Source organism: Lissotriton vulgaris, chromosome 5 (genome assembly GCF_964263255.1).
Source record: "Lissotriton vulgaris chromosome 5, aLisVul1.2, whole genome shotgun sequence".
NCBI classification, from domain to species: Eukaryota; Metazoa; Chordata; class Amphibia; order Caudata; family Salamandridae; genus Lissotriton; species Lissotriton vulgaris.
In genome coordinates, this window is record NC_141693.1 from 742879525 (window position 1) to 742905626 (window position 26102).

The 26102-nt window shown below is 47.4% G+C and overlaps 1 protein-coding gene across 2 annotated transcripts in view; it reads right to left on the reverse strand.

Annotated features, from left to right (window-relative positions):
* Window positions 1-1157: 1157 nt before the first annotated feature.
* LOC147711485 (trypsin-like) overlaps window positions 1158-26102 on the reverse strand; it is a 524589-nt gene continuing 499644 nt past the window's right edge. For both annotated transcript variants that reach the window (XM_086920189.1, XM_086920190.1), the window contains 2 exons: window positions 4310-4561; window positions 1158-1571 (listed from right to left, as the gene is read on the reverse strand). In XM_086920189.1, coding sequence (XP_086776315.1) covers window positions 1425-1571; window positions 4310-4561 — 399 coding nt within the window. In that variant the 3' untranslated portion in view covers window positions 1158-1424. The remainder of the gene's footprint in view (window positions 1572-4309; window positions 4562-26102) is intronic.

The window sequence follows — 26102 nt, forward strand, 5'->3', positions numbered from 1 at the left end:
TAAAGAACATTAGGACCAGAGAGAGAGCAGTGTGTGTGTGTGTGTGTGTGTGTGTGTGTGTGTGTGACAGAGAAAAGGACAAGTCACTGTGACCAAATGAAGATGAGCAGAGAGGAGTTATGAAATAAAGCCGAATGTAAGTAAGGTACCACATGGCTGTTAGAATGTGTATTCTTGTGTGGGTGCTTACACTAGCCTCTACTTGTATTCTGTGTGTGATCAGGAGTGTTCTGTTGCCATTGAGCGACCTGTTCAGACAGTAGACAGAGCTGGGGAAGTTCTTGACTGATCAGAAAGAAAGATAGAGAGAGTGTGTGTGTGTGTGTGTGGGGGGGGGGGTTGTACCTATACCCGTTAGAACTTTACGTTACCTTCTGCTTATATTTACTGCTTGAAGATGTTACCTATTTATCTTAGCAAGAAGTCTACATAGCTAGTCCACAAAATGTTACATGGTGTGCATTCTTTTCTAACTATTGGAAAGCTGGAGTAAAAAAGGAGAGCTTCTGAGGCGAGATCATGGAAAGAAATGATTGCAGAAAAGAGATGGATATTGGGAGAAATGGATCAGTCAGTAAAAACAGAGGGCCTCATTTATGAGGCCGCGCGTCACTTGTGCCCCGCTGGTCCGTCACTTTTTGTAACGCACCAGCAAGGTAAAAAATGTGCCATGTTGCGTCATATTTACAAAGTGACGCATCTAGGTAGATGCGTCACTTTGTAAACCCCTGCGCTACATTATACCTACGCCAGGTATAATGTATGCAGGGTGGGCTTTTTGACGCAAGTAAGCCTCATAGAAATGATGCAGTGAAATCTATGAGATATCATTGTGTCACTTTCAGGATGCAAATGCGTCATTATCTTACGCCTGCCTCACAGCAGACGTAAGACTGATGCAGGCACATTGAAATGGGACTTGCCCATGTTAAATGGCCCATTGCTGAAGTTGCGTGACTTTTGTGACACACTCCAGCAATGCGTCATTTTTGCTCCCACAGATACGTCAGAAATACTGACGTATCTGTAACTCCTTGCAACATGATGCGTCATTTTGTAAATATGACGCATCCACCATGTCGCAAGGATGGCGCAATGAAAAGTGACGCATCGCTGTTTTCATGCAGCGATGCGTCACTTTTCATAAATGAGGCCCAGAGTAGTTAGCAGTATGAAGAACGAGATTAGAAGTGAGAAAGAGATCACATTGGAAAGAGAAGCAACAAGTGGAACTATGACCAGGAGCGATGCCATATTTGAGCCAGGCACCAGAATGAAAGGGAGTTCAGGGGCGATAGAGACTTTTATTTGCACATCAGAGACTATAATGTATCATCCTGATTGGGCAGGAGGTTTGCATTCTTCTTGTCCAGCTTCGACCTCTCAAATTTTGTATCCACAACTTTTTTTATCATGATCTGGTTTCATTTGTTTGCCAGGATGTTGTCTATCCATAGACGAATGCTTGCTACTTTGGTATAGACTCCGGGATACTGTGTCGCACAGCTGTAGCCCCAGGACGTAATTCCTTGCAACTTCCCGTTGCATATGAAGGGTCCACCAGAATCTCCCTAGGGAGAAAGAAGATACATCATGAGAAGGAGGGTGACCAGAGAAAAAACTGAGAATCATGTATTGAGAGCAATGTTCCCTCTAATTTTTTTCCTCTGTGTGCGGCAGTGGAGGGTCTCTGTGCGCTGCAACCATGGCTAAGTGCGCCAGGAACCAGACCGCGCGTGCGGCGCCAAATGTCACTCAAAACGTTTACTTTAAATAAAAAGTGAAAAGATTGTGCATTTTCACACATACAGTGCCACAATAAGGGTCTTAAGGGCAGTTTGCAAATTGGATAAACACGAGAAAGGGCTCTGATTAACATCAATACTTTAACAAAAGCCCACAATTGTTCTTGCAGCCGCACATTACTAACAAAACAGTAGAGCCAGTTTAAAAACACAGCGTGTACTTGCAGAATGTACACGCTGCCTTTTTAAACTGGCTAGACTGTTTTGTTAGTAAAGCGCGGTGCAGGAGAGATTGTGGCCTTTTGTTAAAGTATTGATGTTAATCAGAGCCCGTGGACAACAATAGTTTTTGCTTCACAATATTTGTGTATCACAATATTTTCCCCCGATATTTCTGCCTCCTGATATTTACAGCTCAATATTTTGTCCAAACACCATAAAACCATTTACAATATTATAACCTCTACCATCTCTCAGAATGTACAGTAAATGTATTAGAGCATGAGTCTGGAGTTTGTTGTTTTTAGACCCCAGATTCTACACATCATTTCCACTAATGCCCTCTGTGTTAAGAAATACGCATTGTAGAGCACATACCCAGTCACTAGTGAGATGAATGCAGGCAGGGATCCTGTGTCAAACCTGTTTTTACATCCTCACAGCCTCTGACCTTGTCAAGACGATCTTGGCCATTTATTAATCCCAGCCTTAAGGGTTCTGTTTGGAGATTTCCGAAGCAGAAGTTTTCACTTGTGTCTTACAGAGCACCCTTGGCATGAAACCCAGTGCAACCCTTACCAAGCTGGGAATAAATAGCCTGTGGTACAGTGGCCCTGGTATGAAATAAGTGGTAGAGCATGCCCTCAAGAAGTATGCCTTCTAGGGTAACTATCTCAGTAAGTTGTTGGTCACTGAGCCATGTAGCAGCCCACTGTAATTTTGCTGATAAGCAATGTAATTCAAAATCCATGTATATGACTTTTCCATTGTAATCTCTAGTCCAAATGCAGTCTCAAAATTGTGCTAGGACACAGTGATTGGGACCATGTGAACCCTCAACTAACTTATGAACAGTAGGCCTGTCAATGGAAGCCTGGATCCAATGGATTGTCATCCACAGAGCAATGCCCAAAGATGGTTCTCCACTCTAGTTTAGCCACAAAGGGTTCCATTGCCTGCACAAATAACAATGGGCAGCCCTGCCAAGCATCACACATCAGCTGTGGCTCTAACGCATTTCAGTGTGGTGGTCTGCATCCCGCACTGAAATGCAAAGTCACGCATTAATGGGACAGCAGCTGAGAGCTCCTCGCTGACAATAATGCTGATTAAACTAAAAGAGTGGCAGCGCGCTGCGTCATGCACGCTGCTCCTGGGCTTGGGGGCTGACAGTGACTGAGGTAATAGCTTCTGCTAACTCACTTGGCTGCTACAGTTTATTAATAGAAGATGGTTTTCCAGTGCTGCATTCATTGCCACGACTGATGTCACGAGGCAGTGCTGTGTCCAGTAGGCGCGCTGCCTACTGAGCTACTTTGAAAGTCAGCAGTACAGTATTATATTTATATAGCGGTCCCAACCAAGAGTACCTGCCTGAACCCGCGGCGTAGGTATATAGTAGTTCAGCTGGCTTGCTGTGGCTGCTATTAATAAATACAATTAATGCTTAAATCATTCTGAGTTGCCTGCGCCCTCTGCCTTTGGTTTACTGTGGCTGAGAACTGTGCAGTCATGCTGTCTGCACCTCTCAGTTTTCTGCTGCCTGCCGTTAGTGTACTTTAGTTCAGTGATTAGTTGCTCAAATGGATGTCATTTTAGGTTTCCCTTGTCTTCATTGCGTGACTTTGCTCTCGAGAAAGTGACACCCATAATCATTGAAATGTCACTTTTAATTAAACTGAAATTATGAAAATGTCGCACGCAATTTGAAACCTTGAAAGCTATGAATGGGGCTGCCCAGTAACATGCTGCGCTCTAGAAGGTATGATGCCGGATGATTGTTGGCTTTTGTTTAAGTATTGCTGTTAATCAGAGCCCCTTTGCGGGCTCCGATTAAGATCAATACTTAAACAAAAGCCAACAATTGCTCTTGCAGCCGTGCATTACTAACACAACAGTAGAGCCAGTTTAAAAACACAGCGTGTACTTGCAGAATGTACACGCTGTGTTTTTAAAGTGGCTCTACTGTTGTGTTGGTAAAGCGCGGTGCGGGGAGATTGTGGGCTTTTGTTAAAGTATTGATGCTAATCAGAGCCCGTGAAGTGGCTCTAATTAACATCAACATTTAAACAAAAGCCCACAATCATCCGGCGCTTTACCAACAGCCGCATAGCACCATGCCCTAAGAAAGCCTTACCTGTACTCCGTCCCGACTCCGGCATGCAGCAATTAGAAAGTGGCTGTTTTTTCGCGCCGCTCGCTGTTTTAAAGCAGCGGCGCGACTCTCTCTTGCAACGTTCTGGCTGTGTGCGCGCTCGACACACGGAGTGCGCGGCCACGTCTGGAGAGGTGCGCGTGCGCGCGCCCGCGCAGGTTAGCGGGAACAGTGATTGAGAGTGTCCTACCTTGCAGGTGTCCTTGTTCTCTACACCAGCGCATATCATGTTTGCAGTTATTGCCCCTCTGTACTTATTGTTGCATTGGGTCTGGTTTACTACAGGAATATCAACTCCTTGAAGCATCTCTGAAAGTGCAAATCCATTGGTCTTTGTTACGCCCCATCCATAGGATGTGCATAGTGGGACAGTGAATGTGCCTCCCTGGTTCGGCAATGTGGCTAACTTCACAGCGACCGTCAGAACCACTTTAACATTAAGCTATGGAGAGAAAAACCAGAATATAAGTATTTGAAGATGGTGCAAAAGAAGGTTGCATAAATACAACACTATTGTGTAGAATGGGTACTACTGGAGTGTATATCAAGGGGCACACCCCAGCATACAGCAGGGAGAACACTTGCATGTGGCAAGGGACACACATCAATGATTTGTACAGAATAAACAACAATACATAAGACACTTGGTAGGCACCAACGTATAGCATGAGGGTGAGATAGATAACAGAGTATGAGAGAATCACCTACACACCTGGGATAAGTAGGAGATATAAAGGAGTACACACATATAGTTCTAGGTATATTCAGGCCCAGACAAATGTAATAAAGCTCATAAGCTAAAGAGTTGCTTCCTATCCTGATAGGGGCACAAATTGTGCACCCAACCCTAAAGGACTTACTGTACTATACTGTGCACTGTGTTACATACCCCTATCCTTCCTGTTCTCACTAGGCCTTGAGCTGCCCATGAACTGCACCCTATGGAGAAATGTCACAGACACAGTACTGCAGTGCCAGACGTTTTTGCTGAGGAAACATGTAACTGGTGCATGTTACATTCTCACTGGGACACATATAAAAACTTCCTCCTGGGAGAGGAATCCCAACCTGACATACCTGAAACAATTCCAGATCATACAAATATGCACTCAAAATAGGAGTCTCACATAGAGAAGGCCCTTGTTGTTCCTTCACCTAGATTGGGTGGACACTGGGACTAGAGGTTACCATCTTTGACCCATTTCTTTTTTCATGCTAGTTCATGCAGGTTATCCTGACTTTGATCTAGCGACTTCTGGGTTGAGTATTTCTGGGGATGTGGGTCTAACACGAGCATGAATTCTGCCTCCCTTAGGAGGGAACCGATTGAAATATGAGGGATCATGAATCTTCATATAGAATGTTATCTAGGCTACGTGTCAGCCTTTATTCAGGCCTGTGTCACACACCTACCAATGACTTGAAAGGAGAAAGCCTAAAGCCCAATTGCAACTTGTTCTTACATAGTGCTTACAAGCCCTGCTGCGGAGTTGCAGCGCTTTGCGGTGAGTATCATGCTACTACTGACCCTAAGATTAGAGGTTAATAGTTAGTAGGTTAGTAATAAGTGAGGGGGTTCTTGATCATTAGTTGTGTTAGGTTTGTGCTCTTGCTTGCCTGTGTATTTAGTAGAGTTTAGAGTAGGGATAGAATGATGGGAATGGATTTGAAAGGGTAAGTAATGAGTTGGTTTTGTAAGTAGGGTTCATATGCACTTGTTAGGGGGGGTGACATGAGTAGAAAAGGAAAGGGGAAGTTTAAGAATGATGTTTGGGAGTTCATAGTACTCAGAAAGGTTTGGAATGAGTCAGAGTGAGAAAGGAAGGAGCACATTTTGAAAGGAGCTTTTTCCCCAATATAACAAAAAACAGAAATGTACTTATACATGCACATATCCACATGGCACTTTATAAAAGGTGTAATGGGTAGAGAAATTCCTGTATATAAAGACCCATATGTGCATAGAAGCAGCAGTATGTACATGGTCTGATGTGTGCATATACCTTTTAGTATTGTGCATTAACCCCTGTATATATGCAACTATATATAGATAGTGGCAGACTTTTATGAGATGGTATGATAGCACATGTATCTTGTTGGGTAATATGCATTTTTCCCCTTATATAAATGTAGCTGCTTATGAAGGGAAGCCATTAGGATTTGGGTGTATTATATGGTATGGCTGTGCAGCCTTACTGTGTAATACACTGGCAACATCTGTCTTGCGTGTGGTAAGTTAGGACAACCTTAAGGTCAACACTGGGTAGCTATTGCTTTGAGAAGCAAAGCTTGCACAAAGGAACTTAGAGTCAAGCAGGGCTAACACCCTGAGTGGCTTTCTGTGAAATGAGGTATCACCTCGCCCTGCAGCAGACTGCTATTGTTCTCAAGCCAGGAACTTGTTTACATTACCCCCCAGGCAAGCAGAATGCTTGTTGTTGGTCAGTACCCGTGTGAGGCAACTGGACACTTGGGTCACAGAGTGGCAACTTTCTAAAAGTTGCATTTCTTTAATAGTGACATTAGAACTTGTCTTGGGTTTCAGGTTAGGTTAATGCCACAATTAATTTGATACCTTCCAGTTCTCAGCTAGCTAGTCCCATCCAGAAGTTAGCCAGGCTAAGGGGTCAGCCAGTAACACTGTGTTAGCCAATGGGGCTACTATCCTTTTCACAGCAAAACAACAGGAGTTCAGGAGAGGACTTGCCAATGCCAACTTTGTTGTTCTCCCTTACTGGGATAGACAGCCCTTGGCTCCATCTGTATCTTGCGAAGAGTAGCCTTCCTTTCCTAATTTTACATCTTGGTTAAGACCAACCTATGGGAGGTCACTGCCTAGGATGCATTCTAGGGGGAGGTCTGGAATGACTACCACCCTATGCCAGCTGAGGTTACCTGTTGAAACCAGCACTCTCTGGTTGGTTGAAGGGATGCTCCCAGCCAGGCAAAACCTACCGCTTTCACCAAGGGTGGGTGATTACACTTGCTATATAACCTGTACTCACCCTTAGGTAGCTTGTCACTGGGCAGACAGGCTTGCCCTAGAGGCAATGTGTAAAGCAAAGATACAGCAGTCACACGTGATAAATAGAGAGTCACAAACAAGACTTCACAAAGGATGTATGTAAATAATGTTTAAATTAAACACACATATTCAATCATTATAACATCAACATCATACACTTTTGGGCATAAAATACATTTGAAAATATTACTAGCAGTACTAGGACCACTCGTATTGTTATATCAATAGTATGCACACTTTTGAGAATTCCTAATCTAAATCCCCTCATTAGAGAGAGCACCCTTATGCAGTGTGACACGCTATCCACTCCAAGGCCACTTTAGCATTCCTGATAATAAAGTCCTGCACAGTTATTGGGGAAACCCCTGATCACAACAATATAAAAGATATGTACATACATGAAACGAGAACACTTTTTAGCAGCTCCACGGGCTGGAGCCACGTAGGTAAACCCAATGTCATTGCACTTTTGACATTAAATCAATGTATTACAGGAGCAATAGAGACCAGTATCAAGAATCACAGGCAGTCTGGAGATTTGCACTCCTTCGTTCTCACACACTCGGCGCCGTTACACGATGTGACTGGTACCAGCCCAGGATTTCACACACATACGCACTGAGCACCCTAATGCGATGCTACTGGTACCCATCAAGTCAGTGGATCACACCCTGCAGACGCTGTGGCCCCAGCCTCCCTCCACCCTCTGGTTCACCCCAATTGTCCTATACCTCCGGATGGAAGATAACCAGCCCACCTCCAGGATACTAGGCCGCACACGGCTGAAGTTACACTTAGTCTGGGTCCTCGGGAAGCAGGTGGGGACATGTAGCAAGGTTTAGTTAGGAGGTAGATGTCAACAAGGGAAGGTTAGCAGCCACTAAGGAAGTTCACTCAAAGGTCTCAAAACACTATAGACTCATGCGGTCTCTTGACACTGTTTAAACTATCTCAGAAGTGTTTCTTCAACCCAGTCAATATCTCTCTCACTAGTAAATGGTGCCAAGTTGTCTTCGGGGGGACCATGTGTGGGGAGGGCAGTGGGTCCACTTTGATAACAGTCAAAAAAGGACCAACTGATTAAATGCCAGTAATACAGAGGAGCCTCTCGATAGGTTTGTGTCCCAGCAATTCGGACACAGCATCTGGTGCGTATTGGTATGAGTCGCACCAGACACTTCAGGTCTCAAACACAAAGAGTTGCAAGTTACGTACCTCCATGGAAATGAGACGCAATGGCCAGTGCATGAGGAAATGGGTTGCACCAGGCGATTCCGGTAACACAATGAAGAGTTGACATTTCCATATGTCCCTGGAAAGAAGGCACCACGTCTGGTGCATGATGATACAGATTGCACCAGACTAGTCCAGTCACACACACACAAGTGCAAGTTAAGCAAACTCACATGAGTAGAATGCGGCATTACTACGTGTACACCCCCACCTCTGAGGTTCGCACCCTGTGAATTGCACACTGTACTCAATGAGCATGCAGTCTGCAAGTCACACTAGAAAGAGGCACCACGATCAATGAAACAGGTCATGTCGGGTCCCACAACCAGTGAATCCGCTCACCACTAACTAGATGGTTATGAGTGTCAGAGACCCTGCAGTACAGGAACCACACACCTTAGATGCAGCAAGATTTCTGGGTATCCACACTAGACAATCCGGTCTCCAGATACAAGTCTTAGTTCCATGCTCACACTGTGCTGTTGGGATTCAGAAAATGATATGGGTACTTGAGAGGGTATCTCCCTCCAGATGTCACAGCTCGAGGTGGGTTGAGTTTTAACTTCCTCTTTAGGGTTCTGGGGTTCTGAGGGAACATCTTAGGCAAGTTTACTACCCGCTCCTTTTGCTTATGTGGGCCTGACTCCCCCTTCTTGGGATGACCTCCTGGATCTTCTTGGGTTCTCTTGTCCTAACCCACTCATCAGCTCTCTTAGCCAACACTATACGGCTAGGGAGTGTTGAATCTATGAGATACTGGTGTAACTTCTCTGAGGTACAATTTATGAGTATGTGCTCCTGTACCACCAAATTGTAGAGCCCCTCATAGGTATCTACCTTGTAATCCATGTTCCAGTCTTCCAGGGAGTCGCAGAGGCATCTAAAAAGTCTACCCATGTCTGTGTTGACCCCTTGTGTGTGTTCCTTAACTTCAGTCTTTACTCCTTCAGAGTGAGGCAAAATAGCTCCATGAGGGCCCCCTTCATGTGGATGTATGGCTCTGCCACCTCATCCTCAAGTGCCAGCAGCCTATCTCTCCCTACTGTTAGGATCAGTTCCCACAATAAGGACCCCAATCCAATGTTGAATACCCACCCATCACATCCCGCAAGCTCTATCATAGGATGCCAGCCATTTACCTGTCATCCCCTTCTACAAACCTAGAAACTATGTCCTTGGACAACCTGGGATCACAGGCAACTCCTGTATGCACCTCTGGTTTCTTCTTGCTGCCACCATGTCCTTTTGGTTTTAGCCCCAACTTGATCCTCAAGGGCCAATCTAATTTCTTCCAGAACAAGCTGCATCTCCTCAATCTGTAGGAACCTGAGCTGGGCATCCAGATCCTTTGTTCCCCTTCCAAAAGTAAAGTTCTTCTTACTCCCAGATGTGGAGCCAGGCATTGGTTGAATTGTGAAGACCACACTCTCATTGTCCCCCTCAGTTTTCGAATGATCTCTGCGATATTCTTTATCACCAGTGTAGGGGTTGATTTCATCTGCCAGTTGGGCATGGGCCCTCCTTGCCTCCTTCCAAGCTCTAAGAGCTTTTCCAAGGTCCTCCTTTGTGAGTGTGATTCTTGGTATGATTTTCCTACTCCTGCACAGCACCCTTAACACATTGGTTTTTAGTGTGGGCATGGTGGGCAAGTCAAGTTCCATGTTCTCCATCTTTAAGGAGTTGCAAAACATTTTGCTACTTTAATGAGGTCCGATTGTCAACTTCTTATCCTCAGAACGACAGTCCCTTGGATCTACAGAACTTGGTAGCTTTTGAAACTTTTTGCTCAATTTAAACTTGGCAGGTCCTTTTGGTAATTGCTAACTTACTAATTGTCTGGTAAAGCTAAACGCAAGTTCTGGATCCCACCATTAGGCACCAATGTGAAGATTGGGGTGTATCATATGGTATGGCTGTGCAGCCTTACTCTGGAATACACTCCCAAACACAGTTTGAGTCCAGTCAAGCTCATCTGGACAGCCTTAAGCTCAACCCTAGGTAGCCATGGCTTTGAGCAGCAAGGCTTGCACAAAAGAGCGTACTCTAAAACATTTCACAGTACAAAACAGTGAAATAAGAAAGCAACACAACATGTAAAAAACACAAGACCAATTTAAACAAATAGATTATATTTTATGAATTTTTAGAGGCATTGATTAGAAAAATCCAATAGAGTGTTCCACAAAAATAGGTTTTTAAATGTTTTATCACTTTTTAATTCAGCCACAAACAAGCATTGGTCTATTTAAAGTTTACAATATTTAAACAAAATTGTAAATTGTTAGTTTGGCTACTTTTGCCTGGTTTGGGTGACCAAACCCAACAGGGAGAAGATCTGGCACCCAATGAGGTATATTTGGACAGTTATATGGCTTCCAGAGTATGTTCCAGTCCAGTTCCAAACTTTACAATGCAACCTTCATAGACGTTAATGGAGTGGTCCTGATGCTGAGGATACAGGATGAAAAGATGCTCACAGATGTTCCGTTTGTTGTGTGGTCAATGGGGGTGCCTTCGTAGTGATTCTTTGGTCCACAGCTCTTATGAAGCGACTTTGGCCTCAGAGATTGGAGTCCCTCTATGTCATTTTCAAGACCTTTGAAGGGCTGCTGTGGCTGGGTTACTGGTCTCCCTCTAAAACAGTCACAAAAAAATCTTTGGTTGGACGCTCGTATCCCTCGTGAACAACCAATCTTGACTCTGATAACACTTCTGGGTCTGGCTGACTCGGGTGCAACTTTTCACTGCCGAGGATCAATATCTTGGGGCACCCAGTGGTAGTTAGCACCGATTCCTCTGAAGTGGCTACCAACTTGCTGTTTTGGGCTTTTTCAGCTTTAATGTCCCTGGTGCTATTCCAGGGGGCAGGCTAACTAATCTGTAGTCACTGCTTCAGTCTGGGGGAGAGTATGACTTCCCCTGAGCCAGGAGCATCATGAACAGCCCTAATTTCACTTGCCCGAGGTGCAGCAGGGACAGTCCAGCAGGCAATGTAGCTTCTCTTTGTACAGTCCAGGGGGCTGCAGGGCAGTCTGTCTTCAGTCTGTGAACCAGATCTGAAGTGATATGAAGTGGAGAGTGCCAATGGTGCCATATTTATTCTCAGAAAGTGCCCTAGGGGGACAATGCGGTCACTTACAAATAAGCTACCAGGTTACCTCCATCTTGGTGACAACTTTCCAGCTATGTGTGGCCTCTAGCAATCCCAGTTTACGCTATTATGTCCCCTCTCCAGATGTTGGGACCCTTTCTCGGATGTCCGGAGCGTGGTAGCCCACCCCAGAGGTGTGGGTACCTTAGGGCTTCACATGCCCATGAGAAAACCTGTTAGGCACTGGTTTTCCTCTCTGTCTCTGACTCCAGCCTGTCTACCAGAATAAATGGCAGTCCCTCAAGAGTGTGAATGCCATCTGCCCACAAAGGCGTTTTTGCCTTTGAAGTTCGCCTTTTGGGCTACCACCCTGAGTGGCTTCCTGTGACATGAAGGTAACACCTCACCCTGGAGCAGGCTGCTATTTTTCCTAAGCCAGGGAGTCATTCACACTATTTCCTGGGCAGACAGAATTCTGTCTGTTGGTTAGTGCCCATGCAAGACTACTAGACAACTGGGTCACAGAGTGGCAACTTTCTAAAAGTTGCATTTCTGTTGTAGTGACATTAAATTCGTCATGAGAATCAGGGTGGGTTAAATCCATAATTAATTTGATAACTTATAGTACCAGTTAATAGCTAGGGAGTCCCATTCAGAAGTTAACTTGGCTGAGGGGTCAACTGGTAACCCTGTGTTCGTCTATGGGGCTAGGAGCCTTTCCACAGCAAAACAACAATCTAGAAGTGTTGCTGTTAAGACATATATGAAATATATGTCCTAATAATAAGAGTGTGCCCCCAGGCTTAGGGTTCTATAGGCCTTCTGTCAGACATTCCATCTTTTGGCAGGTTTCCCCTGTCTTTTTGCTTTCTGACCTACTGGTTTTGACTCTGTTTTTGCTGATTTAGTGTCTCTATGCACTTTCTCGCTGCTGTTTAGTGTTATAGTGCTGGTGCTCCTGTTGTACATGGTTATTATAGTTTGGTGTTTCAATGATTGGCATATTTTATTTACTGGTAATCCCCTAGTAAAGTGCAATGCATGTGCTTGGGCCCGTAAATTAAATGCTGCTAGTTGCCCTGTAGCACTGATTGTGCCATGAACATGGGTAGCCCCGAAAAGGTATCTCAGACCTGCCATTTCAGGGACTGCACGCAGTTTGCAACTGCCATGTCGACCTGGCAAGTGCACTTACTTGCCAGGCCCTAATCTTCTATTTTCTTACATATAAAGCACCCCTAAGGTAGGCCCAAAGTACCCCTGTGGGTAGGGTGCTGTGTATGTTAAAGGTAGGACATGTACTGGTGTGTGCAGCATGTTTTTGTAGAGAAATACAGTGCATTTCGTTTTTCATTATGGAAAGGCTCTCTGTCCCATAGGGTAGAATGAGAGTTTTACTTATAACATCTTATAAGCATAACTTCCCATTGGGACAAGATAAGGGAAATTGAGTTTAGTATGCCTGGACTCAGAATGTAAAAATGCATCTCTTAGTAAAAATGATTTTTATGTTCTGTGTTTGAAAATACCACTTTTAGAAAGTAGATATTTTCTTGCTTAGCTATCCTGTGTACCTCTGCTGGGATTGTGGAGTGACTGTCTGGCTTTGGAGTGACAGGGGCCTGGAATGTGCATTCTCTTCAAACAGCCATTGGAGGGGTTGGGGTGTATCCTGCCTTTCCTGGACTAGTCAGCACTGGGCTGAATAGACTTTAGATGCATTTAGAGTTGTGGGAGGAGATGTCCTTGCACCTGAATGGGCCTGGTCTGCTTTGAACAATGCTGTCTCAAGCTGAGCCAAAGAGGACAGAACTGGCTTGGACTACGAACATACACTCTGAGCCTGAGAGAACAAAGGAAGTTTGAGTATACATATTGGGGCCCGGACCCCAGAACTTGCTGGAATTAAGGAACCTGCCAAAAAGAACAGTTGGAAGAGCTGCCAAGAGGAGTACTACCCCTTTGCTCTATTGTTGCCTTGCTGGCCTGCAGTTGCTGCTTCTGCCTTTGGCAGTGAAAGGACTACATTAACCTTTCTTTACTTGTGCTGAGTATCTTCAAAAGCCTGACGTAGAGCTTGCCTTGTGTTTCAAAGTCTCAGAGACTGCAAAGACTTCACAAACCTCTGGGTACCGCTTCTGGAACCGATGTTTCAGTTGCCATTGAGAAGGGAAAATTAACCAACTCCGTCACAGACTCTGTTGCTGGCTACGTGTGCTAAAGGCACCGCCACATCTCGCACCGCAACCCTGGTCTCACCGACGACAACGACCGACACCACTGCCAATGAGCCACTGCTTGCACCGTGGCCTGTGTGCACCGCACTTCACACTATCTTGCTTCACTTCGTCATCGTGGTCTCACCGACGCCATTGCTGCCTGCTGACTTAGACACCCAAGCCCACATCGTGGCTGTGGGCACTGCTCGTAAGTTTCAGAACTCACTGCCTCACCCACACAGCAGTCTGGGCTGACCAACGCCAGCTTGCGTAACCAGCTCTGTTGCTTGCAACACAACTTGCGGGCACCGCATTGAGAACCATCTTGCCTGGCACAGTAAGTCTTGGTCTCACCGATGCAGTCTGGATGATTGCCTGCACCGCATCATGAGAGCACCGCACCCTGCACTGCTTCCATTTTGCAATGCAACCGCAACGGTTGCACCGACCAGCTCACACCAATGTGCCAGCAGCAACGCGAAAAGTACTGTTACCTAGTCTGTTCATGCTTTCGCTGGCCAGTACCGAAGCAGTCGGCTGGAACCGTTAGACTCTGTTGATTTCAGCATTACGGTGGCCCTGGACCGAGCTACAGACTCGTAAGAACTGTGTTTTTGAGCTATTTCTGTCATTTTAAGGATATCTTGCAAAGTATATATTTTTAAGTACTGTTTGTTGGATTCTGATCGTTTTGGTCTTGTTTTGGATATATAAAAATATTGGATATTTTTCTAAACTGGTGTGGTGTCATTTTGTAGTGTTTTCACTGTATTGCTGTCGGTTATCAATCAATCAATCAGTGACACTTATAAAGCGCGCTACATACCCGTAGGGTCTCAAGGCGCTGGGGAAGGGGGGGGGGGGTGCCGCTACTGCTCGAACAGCCAGGTCTTCAGCTTCTTCCTGAAGGAGAGGTGGTCTTGGGTCAGGCGCAGGTCGGACGGGAGGGAGTTCCAGGTCTTGGCGGCCAGGTAGGAGAAGGACCTTCCTCCTGTAGTCGCTCTTCGGATGCGGGGGACGGCAGCGAGGGCGTGGTTGGCTGATCGGAGGTGGCGTTGGGGAGCGTAGAAGTTGACTCGGCTGTTGAGGTAGCTCGGGCCTTGGTCGTGTAGGGCTTTGTGTGCGTGGGTGAGGAGGCGGAAGGTGATTCTCTTGTTGACGGGGAGCCAGTGAAGGTCTCTCAGATGTCCGGAGATGTGGCTGGATCGTGGGATGTCGAGGATGAGTCTGGCTGAGGCGTTTTGGATCCGCTGGAGTCTCTTCTGGAGCTTGACGGTGGTCCCGGCATAGAGGGCGTTGCCGTAGTCCAGTCGGCTGGTGACGAGGGCCTGGGTGACGGTCTTCCTGGTCTCTGTGGGGATCCACCAGAAGATCTTCCGTAGCATGCGTAGGATGTTGAAGCACGCCGAGGAGACGCTGTTGACTTGCCTGGTCATGGAGAGGGAGGAGTTCAGGATGAAGCCCAGGTTTCGTGCATGGTCTGTCGGTTTGGGTGCGGTGCCCAGGGCGGGAGGCCACCAGGAGTCGTCCCAGGCGGAGGGTGAGGAGCCCAGGATGAGGACCTCCGTCTTGTCCGAGTTCAGTTTCAGGCGGCTGGTCGTCATCCACACGGCTACCTCTTTCATCCCTTCGTGCAGGTTGGCTCTGGCGGCGGCGGGGTCGTTGGTCAGGGAGAGGATCAGCTGGGTGTCGTCGGCGTAGGAGATTATGCTGAGGTGGTGTTTGCGTACGATGGCCGCGAGGGGGCTCATGTAGACGTTGAAGAGGGTGGGGCTCAGGGATGATCCTTGGGGGACGCCGCAGAAGACTTCGGAGGCCTCTGACTTGTACGGTGGTAGGCGGACTCTCTGTGTTCTTCCGTCGAGGAAGGAGATGATCCATTCCAGCGCCTTGTCCTGGATTCCGATGTTGCTGAGGCGCCGTACTAGGGTGCGGTGGCAGACCGTGTCGAATGCCGCGGAGAGGTCTAGGAGGATGAGGGCCGCTGTTTCTCCATTGTCCATCAGGGCTCGGATGTCATCGGTGGCGGCGATGAGGGCGGTCTCGGTGCTGTGTTTGGCTCGGAAGCCGGACTGTGAGGGGTCGAGGGATCCGTTCGTCTCGAGGAAGGCGGCCATCTGCTTGTTGACGGTCTTCTCGATGACTTTGGCTGGAAACGGGAGAAGCGAGATGGGGCGGTAATTCTTGAGGTCGGTGGGGTCCGCTGTTGGTTTCTTGAGTAGAGCGCTGAGTTCGGCGTGTTTCCAGCTTTCAGGGAAGATGGCGGTGTCGAAGGAGGTGTTGATGATGTCTCGCAGGTGGGGTGCGATGACAGCGTCGGCCTTGTTGAAGACGTGGTGAGGGCAGGGGTCGGTCGGTGACCCGGAGTGGATGGAGTTCATCGTGCGGATGGTGTCTTCGGTGCTGATCGGGGTCCAGGCGTGGAGGGTGGTGGTGGGGGGGGGTGGCTGGTCGGTCGTGGTGTGCGTTGGTTGGTTGTTGAAACTGCTGTGTATGTCCGTGATCTTGTTGTGGAAGTATGAGGCGAGGGAGTTGCAGAGGTCTTGCGATGGGGTGATGTCGTTGTTTCCTGCGCTGGGGTTGGAAAGCTCTTTCACGATGTTGAAGAGTTCCTTGCAGTTGTGTGCGTTGTTGTCCAACCGGTCCTTGAATGCTGTTTTCTTGGCGGCGCGGATCAGCTGGTGGTGTTTCCGGGTGGCAAGTTTGTAGGAGGTCCTGTTGTCCGGTGTCGGTTCCCTTTTCCAGACTTTCTCGAGGGCTCGGCAGTTCTTCTTGGAGCTCTTGAGTTCGTCGGTGAACCATGGGGCCTTCTTGCTGCCGGGTCTGCTAGGCGGGGTCCTCAGCGGGGCGAGTTCGTCCGCGCAGTTGCTGATCCACTTCGTGAGGTTGTCGGCGGCCTGGCTGGGGTTCGCTGAGCTGGCAGGAGGGTGTTGGCTCAGGGAGGTGGCGAGCTGGTCTGCTGTGATCTTGTTCCAGCTTCTGCGGGCGGTCTGTTGCTGGTGTTGGTGGGTCGTCGTACTCTTGAAGGTGAAGTGGACGCAGCTGTGGTCCGTCCATTGAAGCTCTGTGGCGTGGCTGAAGTCGATGTCTGTGCTGGATGAGAAGACGGCGTCGAGTGTGTGTCCGGCGAGGTGGGTGGGGGTGGACACCAGTTGCTTGAGTCCCAGGTTGGCGAGGTTGTCGAGCAGGGTGCTGGTGTTGTGGTCGTTGTTGTTCTCCAGATGGAAGTTGAGGTCTCCCAGGAGGATGTAGTCAGCGGAGGGGAGGGCATGCGGGCTGACGAAGTCGGCGATGTCCTCGCTGAATTGCGTGCGTGGTCCAGGGGGTCGGTAGATCAGGGTGCCTCTGAGGGTGGTGTTCGGGTTGGTGTGGATCTGGAAATGCAGGTGTTCGGCGCTGGTCAGGGTGTTGTCGGTGCTGGTCGTGAGACGGATGGTGTTCCTGTGGATGATGGCGATGCCTCCTCCCATCTGGTTGGCGTTTCGGTCCCTCCGGACGATCTTGTAGCCCTCTGGGATAGCGATGGCGATGTCGGGAGCTGAAGAGGCGTTCATCCAGGTCTCCGTGAGGAAGGCAACGTCAGGGGCTGTGGCGTCTAGGAGGTTCCAGAGTTCGATGGCGTGTCTGTGGATGGAGCGGGTGTTGAGCAGGATGCACTTGAGGTGGGTGCTGCTGGAGTTCGACTTGGCGGGTGCTGGTGCGGGGCTGGTCCGGATGCAGGAGAACCTGCAGGCGTGGCAGCTGAAGGGTCCGTGGGTGCGTCTTGGAGTGGCTTGGTGGCATTCTGGGAGTCGGCCGGTGTTGAGAGCGATGAGGGTGGCGGCTGAGTACGTCAGGCGGGTAGGTCGAGGTAATTGTGTAATATGGTATTGCGTACCATATACAGGTTCTTTTTCTTTTCGGCCTATTTTTAATCTTGCCAGTTTGAACTTGCTGCTTCATCCTGCCTGAACCAAGAACATCATCTGTTGCATCCTTGGAAGTTGCCTTTGAGGGGTATAGCTGGGAATCCAACAATGTGAAATAGTTGAAGGCTATTTGCAAAAACCTAAAGGTTAAAGTCAGAAACCTCACCAGGAAGGATGAGCTACAAAATGCTTTGAGTGCCCGGGTAGCAGCCAGACATGCCAGTGGGTAGTCAGGTGATCTCAGTGGGGAGGCAGAGGAGTCTATTCCTAGGAAGGATGTGCTTTTGGGAGTGGGTAACCCTCCAGGCCAGGCAGCAGTAGCTTATCCCCAGAAGAGCTGAAGGACAGGCAGGAAGCAAGGAAGTTTGAATTGGAAAATCTCCGGATGGAGAATGAAAGGGAAGACAAAAGAATAGCCTTGGAGGAAAGAAAGATTATCTTAGATCATGAACCTAGTCTTAAAGAGCTGGAACAAAGGAATAGGCCCAGCTCAGATGGCTACACATAAAGGGTAAAATCCAAACAAGCCGATGGGACCTGGGTAATAGACAGTACAGTAAGGAGTGGTCCTAGTAGGGTAATTTTAGCGAAAGCAAACAATTAAACAACACCAAATAATAAATCCCTTAAGCTTAAAAATTATGTTCAGTATTATTTAATCATATTGAACACACTAGGATGGTCACAAACCAGCTTAACATCTGGAAATCATGTACACGTAGAGCTCATATGGAGGCAGCAATTCATCAGTGCAGGCAGAGATAATTGTGCACATCCCCAAGAATGTAGACATAGAATTCAAGAAGGGGGATGACATACAAAGGTATTTTCAGGGTTATGAGACATCTAACCAGAAGAATTGGGGGGCAGGATTGTGGCTTCTTTTCCCAGAAGAAGCAAGGGATACTTTAGGGGCTTTGGGTAAGGGGTGTAACCTCGCCCCATGCTGACATGAATTCCAGTAAGAAAACTGATGCAAATAATTGGTTGGAATGTGTGGATTTGTTTTGCAGGTCACTGGATGGCTGGGTGAAGGGCTGTAATTTGACAGATTTTCAGGGGCTCTACCATTTTATTGTATGGGAACACTTGTCTAGTCTATGTTTTGTAGAGCTCTGCCAGCAATTGGTTGATAGTAATCTGACCGACCCCAGGAAGCTTGCTATGGAGGCAGACTGCTGGGTGAGTACCAGGGTCCACAATAAAGCATTTGGGGGAGACTCAGCCAAAGGTGGACAGGGCCCCCAGCAGAAGAGTGGGGGGGCAAGGGTAAAGCACAGGAGTTCTCTAAAGGGCCCCAAACTAATACCCAGGGTAAAGGTTCCCATCCCCCAGGAGACAAGAGAGCAATGGCCTCTTCAGGAAAAGAAGATTACCCTTTGGTAATCAAATCAAATATTTCTTCAACCAATCATCTCAAATACACTACAAACCATTTATGCCAATCATACAAAAAACCCATATACCTATATTTGCAATGCCACAAGACAACCACTGACTAATAATGGAATGCAACCTATTTTTATTAACAAAATGTTGGAACCATTAATAATGTGTTCACTATACAGAATTCATAAATATTAATATTATATAAAGCACATATAACATTATACAATTTTATGTATTACATAGACAGCATATCAATTAAGAAGGAGTTGAAAAAAAATCATCAAGTATCAAAACAAATATTATATCACATATATAAATCCTACAAATAGTACATACACTATATCCACATATTAAAAACAATTAAAAGTGTATAGTCTAAAAGAAAGATAAAAACAGAAGAAGAAGAGAGAGAGGAGACAGACAGCAATTATGACAGTACACTTATTAGTGGTTCGTGGACTAAACCAGGTAAAAAAACACTCTCAAATGCCAGGCATGTATGCAGTCCAAGTGTTTTTATCACTGTATTTATTTTACACTGGATTTAGTTTATTCCAAGCGTTGACGCGTTTCTGTGGTGTTTGCAGAATAATGGCCACCTTTATCAAGCCAAATATAATGTGCCTCTCCCTTTAGAATCTTCAACCAAATACCCAAGTAACTATGGTGGGTATCCTACAGGCATGAATGATCCTTGTAGGGAAATGGGCCCACCGTTTACTCTAGGGATATCATCACTCCAATTAAAAAAATCCCATTGTGAGTGTTCTATTCAATTGTACCCAAGGATCCAAGTTAATCTGGTTACACTGTCCCTCTTTATGAGTGGATATTCAAGGATCTCGAACCGTGGGACCAACAATCTTCTGAAGGCATTTGGATCCCATAGTGTTTTCCAGTCCTTCGGCGTCTGCGGGTCAGATCTGCTAGTGTTCAGGAAAGCCTGCAGAGACCGTCCTCCGCAAGAGCTATGCATGTGTGCAGGTGAGTCACTTGAAGGGGGGCCCAAGTGTCCCAAGAGGGCATAGCCACTGACTGGTGGGCAGACCATGGTCTTGACTAGTGTAGCACTTGGGGACGAGGGGTTCCCACAAGAGGGTGGGGATCCTGCAGAAATGACCCTTGTCTCACTAGGGGACAGTGAGATGGTCTCAGGAACCCAAGTGCTTGCTAACACTAAGAAATACAGTGCCTGGGAAAAGGATAGAGGCTCTCAGTCCGGTGTCATCAGATCTCTGAGGAACAAGTAGTCCCGGGGGCATTCCACCAAGTACTTGTTGTGGACAACTCAGAGCGCCAGTGTATAGTGGCACAGGCTCTCTTTGAATGGGAGGGGGGTCTCAGGTCCATTGAGGGTGGTTGTGAGCCCTACCATGCATGTTGATTGCCTGATAGGTAAGGACCTAGAGCAGTCCTTGTGGAAGGATGTTGAGCTTAGGTGTCACTAGGAGATGCTTGGGTTGCACGTGTGACCACTCAGTCAATGGCGGCCGGAAAGGGTGATCAGAAGTACATGGAGCCTGAAACAGTGGCCCAGGTTCCTGCCAAAATAAAGGGAAGGGGGTGTGGGAAACCTGTCCCTGAGGTTCCCACGGTCCGGTAGGAGGCTGACCTCGAGGGGGATGCCCCGGTACCTACAGGTGAGCAGGTAGCTGAACTGTGGGACTTATCTAAGCTGACCCATTGGCAGTAAGAAGGTGGTCCTACTAGGGAAGAATTCTGCAGGGAGCAGAAAGAGTGCCCTTCTCTGGAAGGTTTGCTGCAGCAGGCTGCAGACTTAGCAGCTGTGATCGGTCTGGATCAAACTGGATCTACTGATAGAAAGGTCTCCTGTACAGATAGCCTAAGGTCGCTGAACCTGAGTCAACCTGTGTGCTGGTGGTACGCTAGTGCTTAAGGACCTTCTTACTGGGTCTGACTTGCGAAGTGTTTTTGGCCGGACATTTGGGGTGAGACATGACCTTTGACAGGCTTGTCACCCACTTCTTCTGGCCCCAAATGCGAAGGCAGTCAGATGGACATTGCAGGTCTTGCCAAACTTTCCAGGCAAGTGGTAAGAGTGGGAGGAAGTGTCAGGCTCCTCTCCAACCTTTTCCAGTTGTTGGAATCCGTTTTGAAACAGTTGGGATGGACATTGCAGGGCCACTTCCCAAGACAGCCATGGGCAACAGGTGCATCCTGGTCTTGGTGGACCATGCCACCTGGTACCCAGAGGCAATCCATTCAGGATAACAACAACGCCAGTGGTGGACTGGGCGTTAATGGAGATCTTTTCCTGCATTGGTTTCTCCAGAGATGTGGTTTCCGACCATGGGACCAATTTCATATCTAAGTAGATGATATACCTGTGGAAGGCGTGTCGTGTAACCTACAAGTTCACCACTCCATACCATCGGTAAAAATTCCGAATCGGTAGATTACCGGCTCGGAAATATTACCGAACCGGTAAAAATAACGATTCGGAAATTTTACCGAATCGGAAAACATACAGAGTCGGTAAATGGTCCGATTCGGTAAAATTTCCGATTCGGAAATTATACCGAGTCGGTAAAATTACTGAATCGGAAATTAATAAATGGAAAAAACAACACCATTGAGATGTAGGTCACCCATAAATTACAGAATTTACAGAAAATTCTGTATTTATGAATCGGTATTTAACATGGATTAAATGCAGGTGGTAACCAGGTGCAGCCTATAAAAAAGGACCCCAAAATGCAACACTGGAACCACTATAGCGGCTTTCTATTTCATAGCAAGACGTCTATGGCTACAGGCAGCAGGTGAGAGGGAATGGAGAAGGGAGGAGCAGGTGTACCGGCAGAGGATAACACTCTTCCAATTGACAAAGCCAGAGATACTGCAAAGATACAGACTGCACCCCCAGACCATCATGGACCTGATCAAGGACCTGCACCCACTCCTGGACCACCCAAAACCAAGGGCCCACGCCATCCCACCCCATGTTCAGGTGCTCTGTAGCATACACCTCCTTGCATCTGGGAGCTACCAGAGTGTTGTGGCAGTGGTAGGTGGGGTGTCCCAGAGCTGCCTGTCGCATTTTTTCCAAAAGTTCCTGTATGCCATGATGCAAAGAATGGAGCATTACATCCACTTCCCAGACACTGATGCGGACTTGCTCAGGACCAAGACTGATTTTTACCTCATGGCAAATTTCCCACACGTGACTGGCTGCATTGATGGGACCCACATCCCCATTTGCCCCCCAGCTGCCACTGAGCACATATACAGGGACAGGAAGTCATCACACACAATTAATGTACAAGCAAATGTGATGCCAAGTATATTATCACAGATATAGTGGCCAGGTACCAGGAAGCACCCACGACTCCTACATATTCCAAAACAGTGGGATCTATAACCGCCTGACAGCGGGTGAATTCGGGGAAGGATACCTGCTAGGTAAATTACTGGGTGACACTCCCTTGATAGATGAAGCAGACGTATGTCAAAGTGTGCCTGTGAGTAAAGTATTTTTTTCTTTCACATTAGGGCATAGTGCATATGCATTCGGTTCCTTCGTCCTGATACCCTACCTCAACCCCACAACCCCCAGCCAGAGACGATACAATGTGGCACATAAATCCACCCGGAACATCGTGGAGCGCACCTTTGGGCTCCTGAAGAGCCGGTTCCGCTGCCTCCACAAAAGTGGGGGGGCACGGCAGTACTCACCTGTAACATGCTGTAAGATCATTGCAACCTGTGCAATGTTGCACAACCTCGCAACTAAGAAGGGCACAGAGGTGGAATTGGAGGACTATGAAGACCATGACGATGAGCAGGCACTACCAGCAGCCAATACAGTAGGAGTACCAACACCCACAGATGGAAGACAGAGACGGGCAGAAATCATACACAACTACTTTTGAGTAAGTATAGAGACAAAGCACGTGTCGCATTGCAATGCACGTAGTTTATTTGGCACTACGTTTAAATGTCAGAAGACACAATTGAAACATACTAGTATGCCTAGCACTACTGGGTGGACGGTGGTTACCTCACCCTCACATGTCCAACTGAATATGGCAGACTCACTGCTTGCGGCCATGAACAGCACCGCATGATGCTTGAGGTTGGCTTAGTTCCAAGTCTGCTGTGCCAGCGCCGGCACTCTGGCGCCTGCTGCTCCTCCTTATTTCAGGGACAGGGGTGCTGCTCCTGCTACTAATGGTATCTGTGTCCCCTACACCTCCTGCTCCTGTGGTGGCTGACTGGTTTGTCAGCAGCACTTCCATTGCTGTAGTGACTCTCCCCATACCCCTTGTGAGATCAGTATAGTAGTGCACCAGTCCCTCCTGCATCGCAACTGAACGGCGACACAGCAGTGAAGTCGCAATTTGTGGTTCCGTGGTCCCGAATTGGGTTCGATAGTTCTGAAACCAGATTTATAAAGATCGTCGGAAATGGACGATTTTGATCTCGACAGACCGCAAATGGCGAGTGTACCGTGTCTGAGTGTTTTCGTATGAATCGATATAGGAGAACACTCTGCATTTGAGGATTTAGTCTGAACCCTCGGGTTCCATTTTGTATGTGGCAGCCATTTTGTGTGGTTGCCCTAACATAGGCCCGATGACTGTGGCCGAACGATTCCTTGACACGTACGCCTTAGCTGACTTCTGGTTGACCTGGCCGAACTGACTCCTCGCCTGGGGCGAATCCCGCTGAGCCAGTTCCTTGTTCAGCAGCTGGCCTGATAAAGATCAAAGGGCAGGACGTGCCCCGAGTTTATGGTACACCGTTCCCACTCCTCTATCTCCTTTCCATCTGTTTCTGCCTTTCCTTTACGACATGTTCATCGATCTGGGTTGAAGGTTTTATGATGGGTTTGTCTGGCGTGATCGAACAGGAAACTAAGCTTGTGTGCGATCGTTTTGGTGGGCTGGACAACGGAAAGTAGGATTAACTTTGACTGTCGTCATTCGTTACTTTTTGAAATGCTACTTGATCATTGGTCAGTTTGTATGCTGCCAGAGGCGTAATTTTCGGCATAAAAGAGCGAGTTTTGTTCATTGAAGTGGTGCAGTCTCTGTCGAACTACCCGTGTGTACTTCGTAGATCTCTGTCCCTGGTTGCAACCAATAAACTTTGGTCTTTGACGTCATCAAGAAGTATCCTGTGTCTCTGTTTGCCAAGACAGGGGAATCCGGGGTCTTTGGGTGTTGCCCTGACACCTCTGGGTTACCGGATTAGTACCGGTTCTGAAAAACCCAGTACCTCAATTGGCGCCCAACGTAGGGCGACTTCAGCGGTACCGGTCCAAGCCAGAGGTTCGTGAGGAGCTTCGTGTGAAAATTCCAGAGGACGGCCAGCCACTTCAGCGACCCCTGTATGTCGACATGGTTCCGAAGGTCTTTGCTGCGAGGTTTCCAGCGTCCCGACGGCTACGAAGGACTGAAGCCCTGACTGTCGCCCTGTTTTGGAGCCTTAGACGTTTGTAGAGAGAGACGATTGACGGGTCTTCTGGTGATGCCATCGACAACTCAGTTAAGTATAAACGGAGCGTCTCCTAGTCCTTAGTTTGTTTTGTATCCTTAGTGGATAGCTTTGATTTGGTACCTGCAGGCCCCAAAGCCAAGGGATTTGTGTATTCATGAGATTATCGATTTAGATTCCCCTTGTTGTTTGAAACTAGACTAGTGAGCAAGATGCCTGGTTTTAGCAGTCTTAGGAATTTGTTTATTTGTGGTACTTTAAGGGATTCCCGGGTGGAGGATTCGTGTCTGGTTCCTCCGATTGGAACTCCTACATATGACCTATATGTGAAACATGGTGTGGGTCCTATTAGCTATAATGAGATTTGGGTAAAATATACGAAGAATGACGGTGTCCTACAGTGGCCCCGTTATGGTAGTTTTGAGACAGAAGTCTTAGATAATTTGAAGTGAAGTTGTTCAAGAAGAAAGCCCGGCCGGCGATGTTTGACTTTTTCCGTATATGGCGCAAAGTAGCCAAACAGAAAGAAATTAAGTTAGCGAAGAAAAATAGGAAGGGTATGTCAATGGTACAAGCTGCCATTGCATACAGAGATAATGAAGAAGAGAAGGAAAGTGAGCAGATGCTTAGAGTGAGGAAGTTAGCGGTAGACAGATGCTACCCAGTCTTGCCGGCTAAAGAGCAGAAAGATGAGAAGGATCTTGTGAAAGACCCTTTAATGTCGCATTTGCTAAATTCACCGCCACCTTATGTGCAGAATGCTACGGCACCACCACCACCAGTTGTTGCCGCGCAAGCACCGATTGCTTTGCCTCCTGTTATTCCTCCACAGCCAGCTCCTTCGTTGGCTGTTGTTCCTTATGCGCAGCCTTCTCAAGGGTTGCCAACTTTGCCTCTTCCTGCTACTACTGTCTCTATGCCTGTTCCGACTATGGATCCTACTACTACTGCTTCGTCTCCTCTTGTCCTTCTGACTACTCCTTCTCCTAGACAGCGGATGACCGCTGCCTTTTCTAATTTTCTAACTCCTTGGTTGGGACAAATGGGTATGTCTCCTGTGAGTGAGCGTAGACAGTTGCGTAGCCAATTGCCCGATACAGATGAGCGAGTGGTCTTGGATCATATGGCACGTAGATGGGTGACGTATAAGTCCCAGTATGATTTAGAAGGTATTATGGATGTTTTCCGACAATGGGAAGCACCAAAGCAGCGTTATGTTTTTGAGCTTATGTGTGCGTTCCTCCATGAACAATGGATGGACGAATTGGGTAGAGTTCCTGCAGAATTGTTCCGATTACGTTCCGAGTTTGCTAAAGGAACGATTGTGAGTCTACATGATGTTGAGAAAGCGGTGTCGACGTTACTGTCGCTCCGAAGCAATGTCCCTACTGAACGGCTGTTTGAGCCAGATTCGTCAGCTAGGAGACATGAGCGTCAGTATCCGATGCGAGAAGTTCCTCCGGTATGGGGACCTGCTGATCCTAATGCCAATCCACCTGTTCAAGCGCACTTTCAGCGTATATGGGTTCATGTTCCATGGAAGCGTGCAGAAGTTCTGGCGCTTAAGCAGACTTTACCAGATCCGCGGAAGAATCCGGCAGAATATTATAAAGAACTTACGCAAACTGTGAGTTTGTGCGTTATGAATTTGGCGGACA